Here is a 19,120-nt window from a genome sequence, read left to right on the forward strand (position 1 = left end):
GTGTTCCTTACAACAAGTGCCCTCCTTAATCCCCATCACCTACTTGACCCCCCCTGCCCCCCCCCCCCACTCCCCTCTGGTAATTATCAGTTTGTTCTCTATAGTTAAGAGTGTTTCTTGGTTTGATTGTCTCTCTTTTTCTTCCCCTTTTGTTCATTTGTTCTATTTCTTGAATTCTAAATATGAATAAAGTCATATGGTATTTGTCTTTCCCTGACTGACTTATTTTGCTTAGCATTACACTGTCTAGCTCATTCATGTTGTTGCAAAAGTACATTTAAACTGTATAAACCCTGAGCACATGTTCAAATGCCTTGCAGCCTACATCAGTATCTAGTATCATTTCTGTTGATGATACTCCAAATATTCCATAATGTAAAGTACATCAAGATACTTTAATTTTTTTTAACGTTAATGTATTTATTTTGAGAGAAAGAGAGAGCATGCAAGAGCGTGAGCAGGGGAGGAGAAAAGAGTGAGAGGGAGGATCCCAAGCAAGCAGGCTCTTTTGCACTGTCAGTGCAGAGCCTGATGTGGGGCTCCATCTCGTGAACTGTGAGATCATGACCTGAGCCCAATCAGGAGTCGGATGCTTAACCAACAGAGCCATCCAGGTGCACTCCTTGAGAGACTTTTGTAAGCAGGTTAAAAAAAATTTTGCATTTAAACAATGTATTTAACATTATTAAAATAATAAGAATTATGGAATTTGTGATCATTTTAAGGTTTGCCCCACAATTGTTTTTTTTGTTTTTTTTTTGCTTTCCCTTCATTGACTCTAAAGTAGGAATAATTGCTGCTTTTATGTGGTGAATTACAATTAAAAAGTTGTTATCTGTCAGTAAATATTTTAACATAGCTAAAAATAATGTATTGCAAAATTAAAAGTTGTCTTCCAAACTGACAAAAAATGTAGGTCATTTTCTTAACCATATGGCAAAAGGGAAATTTGGGGCATGACCTGCAGTTGTGTATCAGTATGTGTATGTGTAATATGGTATGCCATATGTTATTATTCTTTCATAGTAAGGCAGGCAACATGGAAGAGAAATGCACACCAAAAATACTTCTGTAGTAATGGCTACAAGCGGTTATGTTCCCTGCATCCTTCTGCCCCTATCCCTGACCCAGCATCTAGTCCAAAGCCATGCTTGTGATCGGATGCAATAAAAACCTGCACTTTGGTTACCTTTGTCATATGAAAACTAACACTGCACTCTATCTGGAAATTATCCAGATTTTGCTTACCCAGAACAGGATATTATGTAATGAAATAAGAATGGGTAAAGAGAATCATTTAATGATCCTATTTTTTGCCTCTAGCACACTATTGACTTGACACAGTATTTTAACTGCCACTCTCTTATTTACACACACACACACACACACACACACACACACACACACACACCCCTTACCTCTGTCACAGTTCTGTTCATCACTGCCATCCACACAGTCGTGAATGCCATCACAAAGCCATCTAATTGGAATACAGTGGGCTTTATTTCTGCATCGAAACTGATCTTCCTTACACTCAGTCACACAGTCCATCTGTTCAAATACAAATAGGCACTGCAGTTTTCATTAATGATAATGATATAGTCACAGGAAAAACAAACATGCAGCTGACAATACTGGAGATTTATTACACTGTGGGCTTTCTTTTATTTTGACTTAATGAATATAACCCCTACAAATGACAATAAGATTTAGTATATGAACAGCACGCAGATTCGGGTATTTGCTGCAATTACTATATTCAATGTACTTGTCCTAAGATTTTAGACGGCTAAGAATCAAGATTCTCTCTTTACTCTATTTTTATTACATTCACTTTCCCGAACCTAATTCATGTAATTCAGAGATTTTAATCAAATGATAGATTTTACCTCATCTGAACCATCAGCACAATCATATTCTCCATTACATTTCAAAGATGCTGAAATACATCCTTGGCTGGCACATATATATTCACTTGATGAGCAAGTAGGAGAATCTGAATATAATTATAAAGTTAAGATTTAAATTCACTAAAATGAATGATTGCTTTGATAGATAAAAACATATATAAGCATATAAAAAATTCATAGACAGTAATGAAAATAGTTTATATTTAAACTGTACTTAATATCTGATATTACACATTTATTTAAAATGTGTTTCATAATATTATTGCATTTCATAAAATACATCTCAATGACGTAATAGGCTGTTCAGTAAGTTTTTAACTCACTAAAGACAGAAAGGAAGAAAAAAAAACCCTCTATATCCTCCTTCTCTTTAATTTTGAACAGTTAAATGAATTTTTCATAATTTTAAATTAAATTATTTAAAAACAAAGGCTTCAAGTTGGTTTTAAAACTGTAGTGAGACTTAGTGACCCTTGGGAATGTTAATTTATATATGCATTATATAAAGCTAAAAGTAGAAATCTTGGCATGGTCTCCTAGACCCCATGATATCTAGCTGGCTGTGTTGACATAAATGTCATATTTGCATAAGTTCTGAGAAGTATTTTTGTTTTGGGGTCTTAAACATGAATATATGCATAATTAACTGAGTCTATAGAATCTGAAGTATTCTTTTATGACATAGAAAATAAAAATAGCATGTGGATATTTAAACTACTATCAGTACCTAATCTAATTAATTGACATAGTAATTATGATTGCTGCCTTAGTCTCTGGGTTTGAGTTAGCTAGGCTTGCCTTCAAATCTCTGGTAGCCAAAAGTACTTATATAATGGCTTTGCTTACTCCAAGGATGCTCAGAAGCTTTTTCTTAGAGTTTTAATTCCTTTTAATTGGCAGTGTTTGCCTAGAGATCTGTATTCATATGGAGTCTGAAGATAGGTCTATATTCAGTAAGAAAAAAGATCAATTAGCAATATCGACCACGGGCAGCAACATGTGTGTCCTGTATCTGCTACTGTCACCTAGGCTCTCAAAGTAATGCTTTTGTGGTTGTACATAGATCATAGCATGATTTTCTCCCAGTAATTCTTTTTTTTTTTTTTTTGGTAAGATGATGCTATTAAAATACCTAAGTATAAAAAAATTAAGTTTTAATGGCCATATTTCTAAGGCTATATTTAGGGGATAAAAACGCACAATAAATTGGGTGTTTTTTCCCTGTACTCTGGTCTTGCTTCCTAATTTTATTTTGATTTTGGACCAAAATGCAAATAGAAATAATATACTTATGCTTTTTCTCAGCTGGTTTCATGTTGAAACTACTGCATTCTTTGCCATAACCTTAATGTCCATAACTGAAAACCTGACGTTTATTGCACTGACAGTTTCAACATATATCACTTTTCCATCTTGGAGGAACAATTCCAAATGGGGTGGAAAGACAGAGAAACCAGAAGATCAAATTTGGGAGTAATGCTTGGATCCCAAACATAGTAATTATCCTACGCTAAACCACCTTCAAAACATATAAAGGGTACACTATTTAATTCACCTATAAGCATATCTAAATTCTTATATCTAAAACATAGTTAGTATGTGTGTGCATTTGCCATTGTTTTCTCCTAATTACTGCTTAAAATGGTTTTATACCAAGTTAAAATATCAGCTACATTAACTACCACCTCAATCATTTTACCTGGCTCACAGTTTTTCTCATCTTCTCCATATTTACAGTCTTCATGGCCATCACATTTCCACTTTGCTGATATACACTGACCATTGGAACACTGGAACTGATCTTTGGAACAACTTGTTTCACAATTTCTCTGTCAAAAACCACACAACACAGTTAACATTAAATTTTTACACTGCCACAAATAAGAAGCTCAGATGGTCATTTAAGCCCACGGCTATATAACAAAACTATAACAATTTTCTATTTTCATTTGTCTCTGTAAGTCTTATGATGACTTACAGAGAAATGAGAAAAGAACATAGATCCTATGGTTCCATCACATCAATTACTCCGAGGAGATCATTTTCCGATAGACAGGAGGTCATGTAATTTTAATAATTATAGGTGACAATAAAGATCGTGGAGGAAATAAAGGGTTAAAAATTATCTCTAATAAGTACATCCAGTTCATTGGGAATGGGGTAGCAGGATGAAAGTGAAACAAAGAAGAATGAAGGCCAATCTGTTCTGTGTTGGCAAAAACTTCCTGCAGTGTCCTTCCTTTATCCTTCTTTTCACACTTCTTCCTCAGTCCTTTCACAAACTAGTTGCTGTTCATAATTTTTCTCTCTTCCAACATTTGTTGCTAAAGAACCGTGACAGGAACTGTCACAATTGCCACGTCTGCTAGTTTGCATATAGATTTTATTTGGAAGTCAAACAAGACAGTAGCTATACCTTTGGGAAACCTTTCGATTCTTTATATGAGATCAATAAAAGGGAGCCAGTAGAAATTAAACTTCCTTGGGTCTGACCAGTCCTGTTGATATGGGATGCTCCAATGAAACGTCTTGCTGGGATGAGGTTTTTCTGTAAGTAATTTCTATTCTTGCCAAAAGATACTTGCCTGTTGCTTCCACAAAAGGTGTAACCGTCACAGCTTATGGAACTCTCACTAAGCGGACCATGTGGATCTGCTACTCCCTGCTTCTTCGCAGTGTCATCCCCATGTAAAGAAAGGGAGTTTACATTCTAAGTCCCTGTAATTTTCTCTTTGCCAATGGTACTTTAATTAGACTGCCCACTATATAATTCATTTTCTTCTTACTGCCTTTCTTCTTCCCTTCTTTTCTCAAGTATTGAGGGGTTACCAGGTACCAGAGTTTCTTAAATAAGAATCCAAAGGAAACTAAGATTTACTCCATGTATTTTTTAAACTCATAAACTAACAGGAAATACCATCCCCTAAACCAACAATTACAATAAAATGCATCGACTGTCAATATAAATAAGTGTAATTTTAATCATATGGATTCTCAAGGTTTTTATGAAAGGATTTATAGAGGAAGTTTAAACAGAAATGGAACTATTTAAGAAAAGGCTTTTCCTGTGTAAGGATAATTAGAAATGCAGTGCATCTGCAGTGTAAATCCTGTAATAGTAAATGCTGTAAAAGACGGAGAAACAGTCCATGCACTGGTCATGAGAAAGGGATTTCATATGTTTTGTTCACCACCTTACCACCATGTTCAGTATTATAACTGGGACATAATAAGCATTCAATAAAAACTGCCAATGTAATGAATGAATTAATGAATGAGGTAGCATATGCAGAAAACAAGGAATATAAATTAAAATTTCACGTAACTCAGTTCCAGTAGAATAAGGGTCATGTTTGTCTGCATGATAGGCACCGTGTGTGTCTGTGAACCAAATATCTAATACTGCACCATGATTATAACAACTGCTCAGTATATATTTGTAGAAATTAATCAAAGGTTATCTCAGCAATAAAGTAATTTGAGTAAAATAGCTCAATAACCAATGGCACTGGTGTATCTGTATTGGCAGCAATACAGAAAACATTACTTTTAGATATTTTTTCAATTATCAGAAGATTTCAATCAAGGATAAATTACAGGACAGTTGATGAGTATGTGTGTGTGTGTGTCTGTATTTGTGGGTTACTTAATTATTATTTTAGACTCAAAAGCGTAAAGAAAGAAAGAACAGAATAATGAACCTACGTGCCCATCATGCTTGTTTAACAATGACGAACACGTCACTATTCATGTTTCATACATCCTCCATTACACTTATTTATAGTCTGGACTATTTAACATAACAACAATAGTATCACTACATTCGCAATATCACAAAATTTGCCCAAATCCCTATGTTATTAGTCTAAAGTCTAATAACTTAGACTTACTCTAAAGTTATTTCCTATCAATATCTAAAATTTTCTCATTTTTAAAATATTGTTTGGTAAAATAAGGATCTAAAAGAAGTCTATAATTTTGAATTTGGTTTGAGTTTCTTTAAATGAATAACTATTTCCCATTCTCCTAGGTGTGTGTGTGTGTGTGTGTTTGTTTTTCTAATGCTATTTACTACTTGCAGACAGACACTAGGTCATTTGTTCTACTGAATGTCCCACATTCCAAATTAGGCTGATTGAATCCTAAGAAGGATACCTTTGGAACATCTAAAGTGACTAATGAGCTTTTTGTTTTTTAAAAGTATTATTATACACACATGTATTTTTATACATTTATTATATTTCAATCCATTAAAGTCATTTTTCTTTCTGATGTCCAAGCTGTCTCTTTCATTAGTAGAAACCCCTTCAATTATCTCCTATGTATTCGGGACACTATACTAATAGTCTTATTCTGGCTTAACAAGATAGTAGTGACTCATTTTGTCAATTTCCTTCTCGGACCTATAAGTGGACACATCTCAAAGGAGTTTTGTTTCCTTTAATAGGAAAATGGTATTTAGAGGCCACTGTATGAATGTTAAGGATAGTCTATAATGCTGAGATGTCACTGGTTTTAGAATTTTTAAGTGGCAGAGCTAAGAATTTTATATTTTTAGAAAGAGAAAGATAAATCAAAATCTCCTACTGATATTTTTGAATTTAATATTACATAATTTTATTTACATTTTTTTGTTCCTACATTTGTATCTCCTTTCTTTTACTTCAAACTTTTAAGTGCTAATAACATTAAAATAACTAAGCATTTGATCTACCCTACTCTCAATATATACGAGTTTCAAATTAGCAAAACCAACATTATTAATAACAAGCATATGAACACAGTTTAAGATTCCTTTGCATTTCTTTTTGTCCTTACAATGCATTATACTGGATGTAGAGTCCAAATAGTATATTTTAAAGTCACTTTAAATATTTCTTCTCTGGGAATTAATCACTCAATCTCTGTATGCCACTGATGTGATACACAATTATGCTGATCCAAGTTTTTATTATTATTTATTATTATTATTATTATTATTATTATTGTTTTGGCCGTAAGGAACAAGCTAATTATATTATCAGTTAACATCCTTACAAAAACGTATCCTCACAATTTTATTTTTTATTCCTAAATTGAGAGTACCCTGTATGTAATTTGGTTTTCTAGCCATTTGTTTGTTCCTTTGTTTGTTAGTCCATTCAACCTGTAATTCTCACCTTTAGAAAGAAAAGAGGAATCAACTGCCTATAGTGTTAGACACTTCATTACTTATAAAGACCACCTTTAAGAAAGTTATTTTGGTTCCCTAGGGGCATTACCATGAAAATGTCTGTAATGGAGGTCTATCCAGCCATCAAAGAACTACATCCATGAACTTAGGGCATGAGATAAATGGTGTTAATAAGGACATTTACTTTCACTTGAATAAGATTTTGGAAAATAAGTGTTTGATTCTGTATATATACCTTGGGTGTCTAGTGAATAACATGGAAGATGCGATTATAAGCCTTAAACAGTATATCTCCACCTCTTGATGTTTCACAGATTACACAGGGGTGGTGAAACAGGTTTTAAAGAAAAAAAAAAAAAACGATTACATGGTATGGATGAGTTTATGTGAAAAGTATTTGTCTGACTGGGAAACATTTAGTATAATTTTTGAATAAATTGGTACTAAGTAAAAATGTAGTTGGGCAGTAAGAATGTAGCTCTCCTATGAATTAAAAAAACTGAAAAAAGAATTCTGTTTGGACTTGTTTGTGACTAGCCCCATGCATATAAGTGCTATGTTTCAACTTCTCCTAAGAGACCTTTGCAACCTCAAGGTTTAGGTTTTCTGGCCTTTGGGTGAGAAGTTAAATACATTTGTTTCCAAAATCTAGGCTCCTGAATGTGACTGGGGACTTTTCCAAGATAGTGTGAAAATGGAGAATTGTCAAATCTTAATACGAATACCCGCAGACTGGTAAAGAACTAGTCTGTAGTCTGTATGGGTTCTGTAAATAGTAGAGACCTACAGTGCCTCCCAAAGATGTAGGAAATTGGTGGATGACTAATGATGTTTGACCTGAAACACAGAAACCTCTACAGCAGCAGAGAATCTCTCTAGGCAAACCTATAGTTAATGGAAGGACCTTCGTGAGGGGTAGGTGCTTATGTGTGTCAACCAGAGGAGCAGAGGTCTAGGGAGTCATTGTACCCTGGAAGGAGGCATGCTGGTCACTGAGGACAAGAAAACTAATTTTTCCTTTATTTATGACTAGGCTTGGTGTCACCAGTGTTGTGTTCCTGATATTAACATGGAAAATCATTAACAGAAAACCATGAAGTGACTCTTACTGGACTTTTCTGTGATACTAGAGAGTTTACTCTAAAAATTTTTTTTACTTATAAAAAAAAATATATATAATCATGTGTCATGTATTATTTTTAAAGCTCCATGGAGTAATTAACAGCTGAAACACAAATACATAGATGCATAAATAATGAATTGTGTGAGGTATTACAAGTGTTAACACAATCTTAAGTTTACAGAATTATCCAGAGATATTTTACACTTTTTTCACTTAAGCTGTGTGTACACAGACCTTATTATAAATGGATTGTGATTCATCATCTAAGCAAAGCTGAACCTGTGGTTTCATGAAAATTGATGACCCACATCGAAATCTATAAGACTGTATCTATTGAAGAAAGAGACTGGGGAGAAGAGACTGTTTAAAATGCATAAAAATATTAGTCCTGACTATAAATACTGCAGCAAATTTATGAACAAATTCACAGATGGCAAGGGCATCAGCTATAGGGAATAGGGTTTCCAAACATCCTATTCCCAACCCAGCTATTCACCACTTGAGGTAAAACAGACTATAAAGTTAACTGTCAATAGTAGCACAAGAACTATTCCCCGTGCTGTGTGTGTGCAGCACAGAGCTCAGATATAATACTACTTATCTCACTGTGTCAGGAGTAAAAGAGTATTTCAGAGATGTCCATGACAGACTCACTGGATTGAATAATAATTATAAATGTGACTCTAAAAAACTTTCTTTTTTGTTTGGTTTTACAAAGTTGCCTACCTCATCGGAGCCATCTGCACAGTCAAAATCTCCATCACACCAGAACCTCGAAGAAACACAGTCCCCATTGGCACAGAGAAAATCTTTCAATGTGCAGGTCTGAGGCTCTGGGGACAGAAAAATAGCACAGGCTTATTCGATTATATGCAACTACATTCTAAATTTATATGACATATAGCATGAGGTAGCATTAAGAAAAAGGAGGTTAGCCAAGCAATTGTATAGGAAGCCAATAAATAGTTTAGAAAAAGTGTTTCATGAAGCATCTATGGTACACAGTATGATGATTTTTCAAATTTATTTTAAAATCATGAATAGAAAGTGGCATTACAGAAACAAATTGATAAAAAGACAAAAGATAGCTTACTGTTTAGTAAAAATACAACATCAAAGTAAAATAAGACATAAGAATCTACATATTACATAATAACAAATCTTTTCCAATTGTTGGAACTCTAAGTCACTTTATGTTTTTACTTTAAGACATTTTGTGACTCTGTACCTATGGGGCTATTTATTGAGTAGTAAGTCTAGGTTTTGACTCTTGACTTTTATATTGTATTCTAACAAATTTCTAATTTTTCAGTTTTGTCCCCAGAGAGTCTAGAGTTCATAAAACAAGAAGAATACATGGGGATATTATTGGACATGACTGGGTGGGTAAGAGTTGAAAGGACACAAGGAACTTCACTTTTTAAAAACCGCCTTTTGGGGCACCTGGGTGACTCAGTCAGCTACGTGCCCAACTTTGGCTCAGGTCATGATCTTATGGTTCGTGAGTTCAAGCTCCACATTGGGCTTGCTGCTGTCAGCACAGAGCCTACATTGGATCCTTAGTCCCCCTCCCCCTCTGCATCTCTCTCTCTCTCTCAAAAATAAACATTACAAAATAACTGAAAACTGCCTTTTTGTTTATGCAAATGTTTGCTCATGTCCTGCAGCATTTACCTGCCATTTTAAGTAATTTGCCAGTTATTGATTTAATTATGCTTCACCATAGTCCACATAGGATATAAGCCAAATAGTGTGACTTACTGCTTGGCTTAACTCCTATATAGAATATGTTTCATCTGCACAATGACGTAGGATTCCAGGAATTGATATGACTGCTACAGATCATCTCTTGTTTACTTTGTGTTCTTTAAATAGAACTGGTATCTGGCATGATGAAAGACCCCTTTTTGTTTTCTCTACTCATTAACTGTATTTACAGCTGCCTCACACGCAATAATAGGAGAAAGGAAGGAAGGAGGAAGGAAGAATAACAGAAACTTAAGGAATATCCGTATGAAGCCTATTTTCTGCATAAATATTGTGAATAATTTGGCCCACATTTGATTACTGCTATACACAATCACTCAGTTTCTAGCTAAAGGGTAACATCAAGAATGCTTGGCGTCATGAAGGCTCTTATATTTCTATATAGAGATCCCTCCTGAGACCACTGGGAGAACTATGGAAAGTGTAAATATGTATCAGCATTTTGTTCTGCTCTGAGACTTCATATACTAAAATGTGAACTTCAGGCTATGAATAAGACAAAATACTATTCAGTGGAATGAGAAAAAGCCACGTAACAGAAGGATCCCTTCATTTCTCAACACCCCATTGTTTAGTGAGGATGACAATAGCACTTTCTCTTTTCATCTTTGCATTATATTTACATATATTATCCCTTAATCTTAAAAACAACTGTATTAATATTACTATTTATAACAATAATAATTATTACCAGCTACTGGTGGCTTATTTGTTGTTAGGCACTAAATGAAATTAATGCTAAGTACTTGAATTAACTCAACGATTAATTCTAACAACTGTGTAAGGCAGGTGCTACTATAGGACCCTTTTGCCAATGAGTAAGTTGAGGCACTGAGAGGATAAGGAGCTGTCTCCAAATCACCCTGCAGGCAGAAGAGCCAGTACTGAACTTGAACCTAGATGATCTAATACCACGGCCTGTACTATTTAATACTAGGCCATATCGTTGTCTCCCTTACTACCGAAGAAATAACAAGTGTTCACATATTACAGAGATGAACAATAAAGGCCTGGGAAGTCAAGTTACTTGTCCAAGGCACATGGCTAACAATGTATACTTCACTTAGAAATAAAAGAGAACTCTTTTTCTCTTATCATTCTTCCATACTGAAGCCATTTCACCCTCCTGTTTACACACGAGCAGTTTTCTTCTTAGGGAAAAGAAATTGTAGTGAAATTAATAAGTTAATTAATCAGTGCTCAATTTATTTAATAATGGAAAATAACAATCAAAATTATTTTCATTAAAAATCAGAGAGCATTTTTTAAACACACACTTAGATGTTTAAAAGAAACAGCAGTAGAAACTTTGAATTTATGTATTTGGAGGTGTCTGAACAGAATATATTTATCCTTTAATGTTCTAACTTGACTTTATGCTAATTAAACACAAGTGTGTTCATCATGTGCTAAACAAAAATGACTTCACAGAGTTTGACACACTTTTCTATAGGCAGGGTTGGATGTTGCTGATCTAAGGTGATAACAAGTTATAAAGTTATAAAGTACTTCAAAGCATTCATCCAGTAATTCCACACAACACTTGTTCTATAGAGACTTAGCTAACATTGTTAATTACTCTGTTTTAATAGGGGAGGAGAGGAACTGAGTGATTTTTTGGAAAAAAAATTTTTTCAGTGCATATGAAAATATGTATGTTTCTAGCATGAAATGCCAGCAAAACCACTTCTGAATAATAATCATGAATTATTTATACATATACAAATGTCATCAAGAATGGGATAGCAAGTCTGTTTTTAACTCTCATCTGTATGCCTCAGAATCTTTTGCCACTGGATGTCTCAAAATGAAACTTTCTCTTGAGAAAACCGTAATTAAGTTATGAGACAAGGTCCTGAGGGATTGCATTCTCTTGCTGTTTCTTAACTTTGATCTTTTCTGGATAAAGTAAAAGACCAATGTTCAGATGTTGGCATGATAGGTAGCTTTTTTGTTAAAAAGAAGAGCAAAATGATCATACCTGGAAGATAACCCATTTGGAAAGAAAATTTGAATTTGAAATTTCCTCCAGTATTTCCAAAATGTTTTTCTCACATTAACTTTTTCTGATATTGCCTATGTCTCCAGATCTAAAGTAGATAGGGAACCCTACGCATGAAAAATTAACCAGGTTTTCCATAAGTCTCATTTAAACATGCCAAATTAACAACAAAGAAGCCTTCACAGGATATTTTGGAAGGCTGATCTGGATTCTATAATGAAAATAAAAAATAGGGGCATTATATAGATAAGTCATTTCCTTCGATACTAAAGGAAGAAAAGCATACAGCTTCAAAACTCAAAAGAACTTTGGAAGCTATCTTGCATAAAATGGAAAAAGAAAAAACAACTAAGTTTAGAAAATAAAAGTGAGTTTCAAAGCCACAGAGTTAGTGGCAGAGCAGAAAGGCTTCCAGACTCCAATTTCTCTGCTGAGTATATTATCATAAACCCTTGGTGATAAGTTCAAAAGTTATATAAATGTGGGTGTAAGCATCTGAGGAGAATTTTTAGAATACAATTAGTATAACTGACATGCTATACAAATAATCTTCTGATATAAATTCAGTGTGAAAGTACTAGAAATTCAAATAAGGCAGACACAGCTTGTCTCTCTACGAAAACTGTAATCTGGCTGATCAAGTTATTTAGTGCTTTTATATCTATTCGATTGTTAGCTACTTCTTAATAATGAAAAGATATGAAATAATTTATTTTGCACATCAGTTACTTAGCAGGTGTACATGCCGCATACATTACATTTATTGCTGATAAAGATAGCATAGGTGCTGAGACTTGTCAGATATTTTCAAACCTTTGATACAGATGACAAAGTAACTCCAGTGACAATAAAATTTTCTTGTTTCTAAGAGCATAAATCATTGTTGGAGCAAAGTGTCCCTGCTGAACACTTTACAAGGGAAATGATCAGCAGATGATGAAGAAAATGACAATGGACTAATTATGCTATACAAATATAAAAAAGGAGAAAGCATATTAGATTGGAAACATAGCTGGTAGTTAATTGCTTCACTATGATGTAAACTCTTCCCATATCTATGCCTGGAGTGTTTACCACACAATGTAAAAAGTAAACTCATTATATCAGATTCATAAACACAAAAACCCAAAAGCGATTTTAAAAATACACTGCTAATATTATAAATGTGTCAGGCCCTGTGCTAAACCCTGAGAAATAGCTCTACTCCCTACCCTGTCTGCAGACATTTAAATAGGAACTCAGATAAATGTGATAAGGGAATGAGTGGATCAATGGAATGCACGTGAGTGTTGGTTGATAGAAAAAAAATTTTTTTTTTACAGGTTTTTGAAATTTTAATAAAGAAAACGAAATGATCTGAATAAAGAGTACATTCCATGCTTTTGGACTAGGTGACCTAATATAGGGTGACCTATCTTGGATGACTCTATAAAGACCTAATTACATTAATGATTAACCTACAAAGTCAGTGCAATCCCGCTCAAAATTCCAGTTGGATTTCTTTTGGGGGAGCTCAAGAAATAAATAAGTTAACTTTTTGACAAAGAAAAGTAAAGAAGGGAGTCTTGCTCAGTGCAACACAGGGTAAACCATAGTAACAACAGCATAGCACTGGCTCAGGAACAGTCAGCTGGGCCAGCAGAACAGAAGAGAAAGCTCTGTAACACACCCATGTGCTGCATGTGTATAGAAACTTGACATAAAAACACGCCTTCTCTGTGGGTGAGGCCACAGGTTAAGGTTTAGTGGAGACATTCTACTACGCCACCATCATTGTAACAAACATACCTAAGGAATAACAAAATAGGTATGTTGAGGTCCCAGCGTGACTCAAAATGAACTACCTAAAACTGGCTCTGTGGCGAGCACAGCACTGAATGCTCCACAGGCCCAACCTTCTGGAACTCTCTGCCTATGTCAGCAGCAGCGGCGCGTGGCACAAGATGCAGGAAGCCAAGCAGAGAATGCTGAGGCAGCCTGGTGCACAAGGCCACGGGGCATGCATCTCCCCACATGAAAACCCTTGTGTAGCCAGTGAGCTGATGAGCGCCAGCTGCCAGAAGAGCTGGAGGCGGAGTCAAAGGAGGTGGATTTAGGCTGAGTTCCCTTCTGGGTGCCCAGCGACTTTTCCTTCCGCGAATTCATCCAGACGTTCAGCTCTCCTAGATTCCTTGCTGATGCTGAGCACCCTGGCTTGTCTTTACCAGGTGCTAAAGTAAGATTTGCTGAACTGAAGCAGGCCTTCTCTTCCAGAACCCACTGCTCATCTTTGTTCTTCCTTTTACCAAACTCGGTCTTATGGAGCTCTCAGGCAGAGTGGGGACTCACATAAAAAAAAAAATGCTACTGTTGTTTTTAACACTAAGGCTAATTTACTATCTTTGCTATATTCCACTACTTAATAATTGCTAACAGTAATTGCTCAAATATGAATCAAAATGCATACAATTGACTAATGATATTTAGACAATATGGTAACATTATACTGTTATCTTTTGGGGTATACTGTTATCATTTATATATATTTAAATTAAATATATATGTGTTGGGGGTGCCTGGGTGGCTCATTTGGTTAAATGTTTGACTTTGGCTCAGGTCACGATCTCACCATTTGTGAATTCGAGCCCCACATCGGGATCTGTGCAGACAGCTCAGAGCCTGGAGCCGGTTTCAGATTCTGTGTCTCCCTCTCTCTCTCTGTCCCTCCCCTGCTTGCATTCTGTCTCTCTCTCTCAAAAATAAATAAACATAAAGATATACATATATATATATATACATACATATATGATGTGATATATATATAGTCCTGATTATAATATATAAATAATAATTTATATGCATATATAATACAGTTTTCTTGTAATTATATACTTCTAAAATTATAATAATTAAATCAAATCATAAAACTTTCAATAGGTAGTTAAAAAAATGGGAAATATCCCGATAACATTTTATACAGGAGCAGTAATTGTTCTACTGCTGACCTATATATGACCAACCTCTTGGTGCTTTATGTAGTCATGTTGTATTCTTTTTTCTCTTTTCATAGGCTCCACTTCTGCCCATGTAGAACTGTTGACATTTTCAATGTTTAAACTTTCTCATTTCTTCAGGTCTATTCAGATGGTACCGTCAAACACCACTCAATTATCTTGATCCCTTGAGCCTTCCTCTCACACATTCTTACACGTTTATTATGTTATCAGTTCTGATACTGGTTCTGTGTATCCCCTCTATCTTTCCATTCACAACTATAATATGCTTCATTCTTGTTCACTGTCCTCTCGCCTCTGCAAATTCATCAACATTGTTATCTTAGGCCACATGCCCAGAGTGAGTGGGGACTAAAAGTGGACCACACATAATGGGGTATTTTATACTGCAATGCTTGATATTGCAGGCACTCTCTTGCTTTTCCTAAGGGTTCTGTGATGATGGCTACAGTGATTTCTCACTGTTTGCCCAGAGACAAGTGAGAAGCTGTGTTCCTTCTCCTTGAGTTCTTGCAAAATCATACCCAACCACTTTGGAAACCCCAGCAGACTCAGAAACAGGTTATCTCCACCCTTCATTCTTCTTCCCATTCTTCTCCAGTTATAGCAGTAGTTTAACTTCTATATAATTTCAACCACTCCTTGAATAAAGGGTTTTCAAAGATGTAAGTTTCTAATGTGGCCTTCTCACTTACCCTCTCTTTCAGGCATTGTGCTATTCTTCTCAGGTATCTTATTGACAATTAACACTAAATGTATCCTAAAGTAAGCTAAGTAGTTATATGTATATTTAAGCTCTGAAATGGAAGTGAATTAAATAGAGAGTGTATATGTAATTGCTTCTTTTTTTGCATTTACTCTTCTATTCCTGCCATTCTTACCTCATTAGGTTTTTATTTTAATCACTGGAAAGAATCTGAAAATCTGCTATATAAAGTTTTTTCAGACTTACTGATTAAAAGAATCTAGAACACTCTAAGTAAGATCAGTTGAGAGATACATATATGATGGAGTAATAAAAATTCCCATAATCAGAGTATTCCATAATCATGACGATCCAGAGATTTCACAGTTAATGGACCTGATCCTCAAACACCAGTCAGATTAAAGTTCAAAAGTTATTTTTAAAAAGTTGATATTTTGCAAACTGAATATCCAAGTGGTTTATGAAGGCTATGACTCTACTAATTATATGTTTTTATGTAACCTTTTCCTATGCTTTAATGTAACAGTTTCTATTTCATCTCCTGTATCTTGGGAAATGATTGTTCTTAGTCTAATGTATAAGATTAAACACTATTGGGGGCACCAGGGTGGCTCACTCAGTTAAGCATCCAACTCTTGGTTTCAGCTCAGGTCATGATCTCACAGTTCATGGGATCGAGCTCCTCATTGAGCTCTACACTGACTGCGTAAAGCATGCTTGGGATTTTCTCTCTCTCCCTCTCTCTGCCTCTGCCTCTTCCCTCTCTATATCCCTTCCCCCCCTATATTCCCTAAATAAATAAATAAATAAATAAATAAGAGTAGACACTTGTTTTCACCAAATCCTTTTTGGAAGTAGCAGAATATTTAATAAATGGAATTTGATTATTATCTTATTTTAAGCATGATTATATTGCTTTTTGTTTAAATGCTGGTAAGAAATATATTCAGAAATTAATGTTAGAATATAAACATGCTGTCACAATTTTACATACTGCCACACTTTTTAGAAAATAAAATTGTTGGACAATTATTGTCTTTTAAATTTATTACATAAAAATGCAGGAGGCAGATGATGATAAAAGTGTTATTCTATTTTCAGAGAAAAGCATCCTGAATACATATGGTGTTCTCTACTCCAGAGAGAATAAATGATATTTTGCTGAAAGATGCTCTTGGGTAAATTTGTAGTGTAAAAGGATTTGAGACTGAAATGAAATGAATACTATCCGTTAAAGAATGATATGTTTTGTACTGTCTCCACATCATTCAGCTCTTTGTATGAACTTGCATCAAGGGCTTACTGTGTTGCATACTAATGGGTTACACTAAACCTCATGATACTTTCATACCAATTCTGATAACTACAAGAAAATAACTTCCAGTATGAACATTTCAATAATTCCACCATTTGAGATTCAGGTCAATTTAGTCCGAATATTCTTGTCCAAATGTGAATATATTTATAAAAATGTGAGCTGCGGGACAGATAGGTTCAAATTCATACTTTAACTGAACTAAACATTGCTCTCCTGCTTATTGAATATGCTTCATGCTCACAGTGTTCTCAAGCAACAGCTACTTACTACAGTTTTCTTCATCTGAATTATCACTGCAGTCATTTTGGCTATCACACCGCCAGTGATCTGGAATACAGTTGTTGTTTTTACACTGGAATTCATGAGGTCCACAAGTCTTTTTGTCTGTAATAGAAAGAATCAGAGTTTGCATCACTGACTTCCATGAAGATATCCCTCACAATATCCTTACTGCCATGCCAAATTCAGGGCGTATGACATTTCCTCAGACCTTAATTCAGTTACTAACTGAGAAGCATCTCTAGGAAAAACTGAAGTTAAGTGCTAAATAAAATTCATCCTACTGTCTTGTTTTATGTTATCAGTCATGCTTTCATCACTAGCCAATTATAAAGCAATTGATTGGCCCACCCAAACAAAGTCAACACAAATCAATCAAAAAAATCAAAACTATTAAGAACTACCATTCTCTTTAGGGTACTCCCTCCCTAAGCCACCTTCTATTTCTTGCATAAGACAGCAAAAATAAATGGTTATTAGTCAGACTCTGAGGTTGTCATCTTGTCTTCCTCCCTAAGAATTTCTTACTCATAATCAACCTATCAACTGATCTAAACTCATAGATTATAATAGAACCTATAGTGTACAGACCTTGAAAATTAATGAAGTATCATGTCATTTGATTTCTAAACAATCCCACTGAGTACAAGGACAGGTATTAACTAGCCTTTCACTTTACAAATGACAAAACAAAGACTTAGAGTCTAGAAGCCTGATGAAGTTTTACTACCATTAAATGGAACAGTCAATGTGTGTGTGTGTGTGTGTGTGTGTGTGTGTGTGTGTGTGTTTGTGTGTGTTTACTTCTGCTTCAGTGCTCTTTACAAGAAACCTGTGTTCAGAATTGAGCCAGAATCAGAATGCATGCAATAAGAATATATCTAAATCTTAGGTCATATATTCTTAAATTTTCACAAGAGTAATAGCTAACTGTATACAGTCTAAAGCAGTGCTTCTGAAACTTTAATGCACACACATATAAATTACTTTGGAATTTTGCTAAAATGGAGATTGTGATTATGTAGATCTGGATTTCTAAGAAGCTCTCTAGTGATAACACTGTCCTTGGTCTATGAAACACCCTGATTACCAAGGGTCCGAAAGCTAAAGATGGAATGAATTCAATAATGTAACAATAATAAAATTGTAAATGCTAATGTGTAAATTAGGACACATTCCCTATCTTGACTCTTTACTCTCAGGTGTATTAGGGATGGACAGTGAGTCTAACAACTCAGACTAATAAAATATATTAACTAAAGTAGAAGATAAGCAATTTGGTGGTGTTTGCTTTAAAATATGTCTTATAAAATTCAGGGGCGCCTGGGTGGCTCAGTCGGTTAAGCGGCTGACTTCGGCTCAGGTCATGATCTCGCGGTCCATGAGTTCGAGCCCCGCATCGGGCTCTGTGCTGACAGCTCGGAGCCTGGAGCCTACTACAGATTCTGTGTCTCCCTCTCTCTCTGACCCTCCCCTGTTCATGCTCTGTCTCTCTCTGTCTCAAAAATAAATAAACATTAAAAAAAAATTAAAAAAAAATTCAAATAAAATCATGAAAGCAAAAGTGATTTAGATATAATTGGAAAATTAAATAATGAACATCTATTAAGGATCCAACCTACCTCTTGGCTAAGCATTTTCCTAAAACATGATCATATTCAGCCTTCATAACATCCCTAAGAAGTATTATTATATGCACTTAAAATAATGAGAAAAATAAGTTTCAAGGAGTTTAAGCAATTTCTCCAATATTACAAAGATATTAAATGGCAATGGAAAAATTTATATCCAGATCTCACTACAGAAAAATATACATTTCTGTAGAAATTCTCATGATAGACTTCAAATT

The 19,120-nt window shown here is 34.8% G+C and overlaps 1 protein-coding gene across 1 annotated transcript in view; it reads right to left on the reverse strand.

Annotated features, from left to right (window-relative positions):
• LRP1B (LDL receptor related protein 1B) overlaps window positions 1–19,120 on the reverse strand; it is a 1,866,249-nt gene that overhangs the window by 146,017 nt on the left and 1,701,112 nt on the right. Inside the window, exons 67-71 of the mRNA XM_042994392.1 lie at window positions 17,260–17,376; window positions 8,933–9,039; window positions 3,610–3,739; window positions 1,890–1,996; window positions 1,419–1,551 (exon numbers count right to left, since the gene is read on the reverse strand). Coding sequence (XP_042850326.1) covers window positions 1,419–1,551; window positions 1,890–1,996; window positions 3,610–3,739; window positions 8,933–9,039; window positions 17,260–17,376 — 594 coding nt within the window. The remainder of the gene's footprint in view (window positions 1–1,418; window positions 1,552–1,889; window positions 1,997–3,609; window positions 3,740–8,932; window positions 9,040–17,259; window positions 17,377–19,120) is intronic.

The sequence above is a fragment of the Panthera tigris genome, chromosome C1 (genome assembly GCF_018350195.1).
Source record: "Panthera tigris isolate Pti1 chromosome C1, P.tigris_Pti1_mat1.1, whole genome shotgun sequence".
NCBI classification, from domain to species: domain Eukaryota; kingdom Metazoa; phylum Chordata; class Mammalia; order Carnivora; family Felidae; genus Panthera; species Panthera tigris.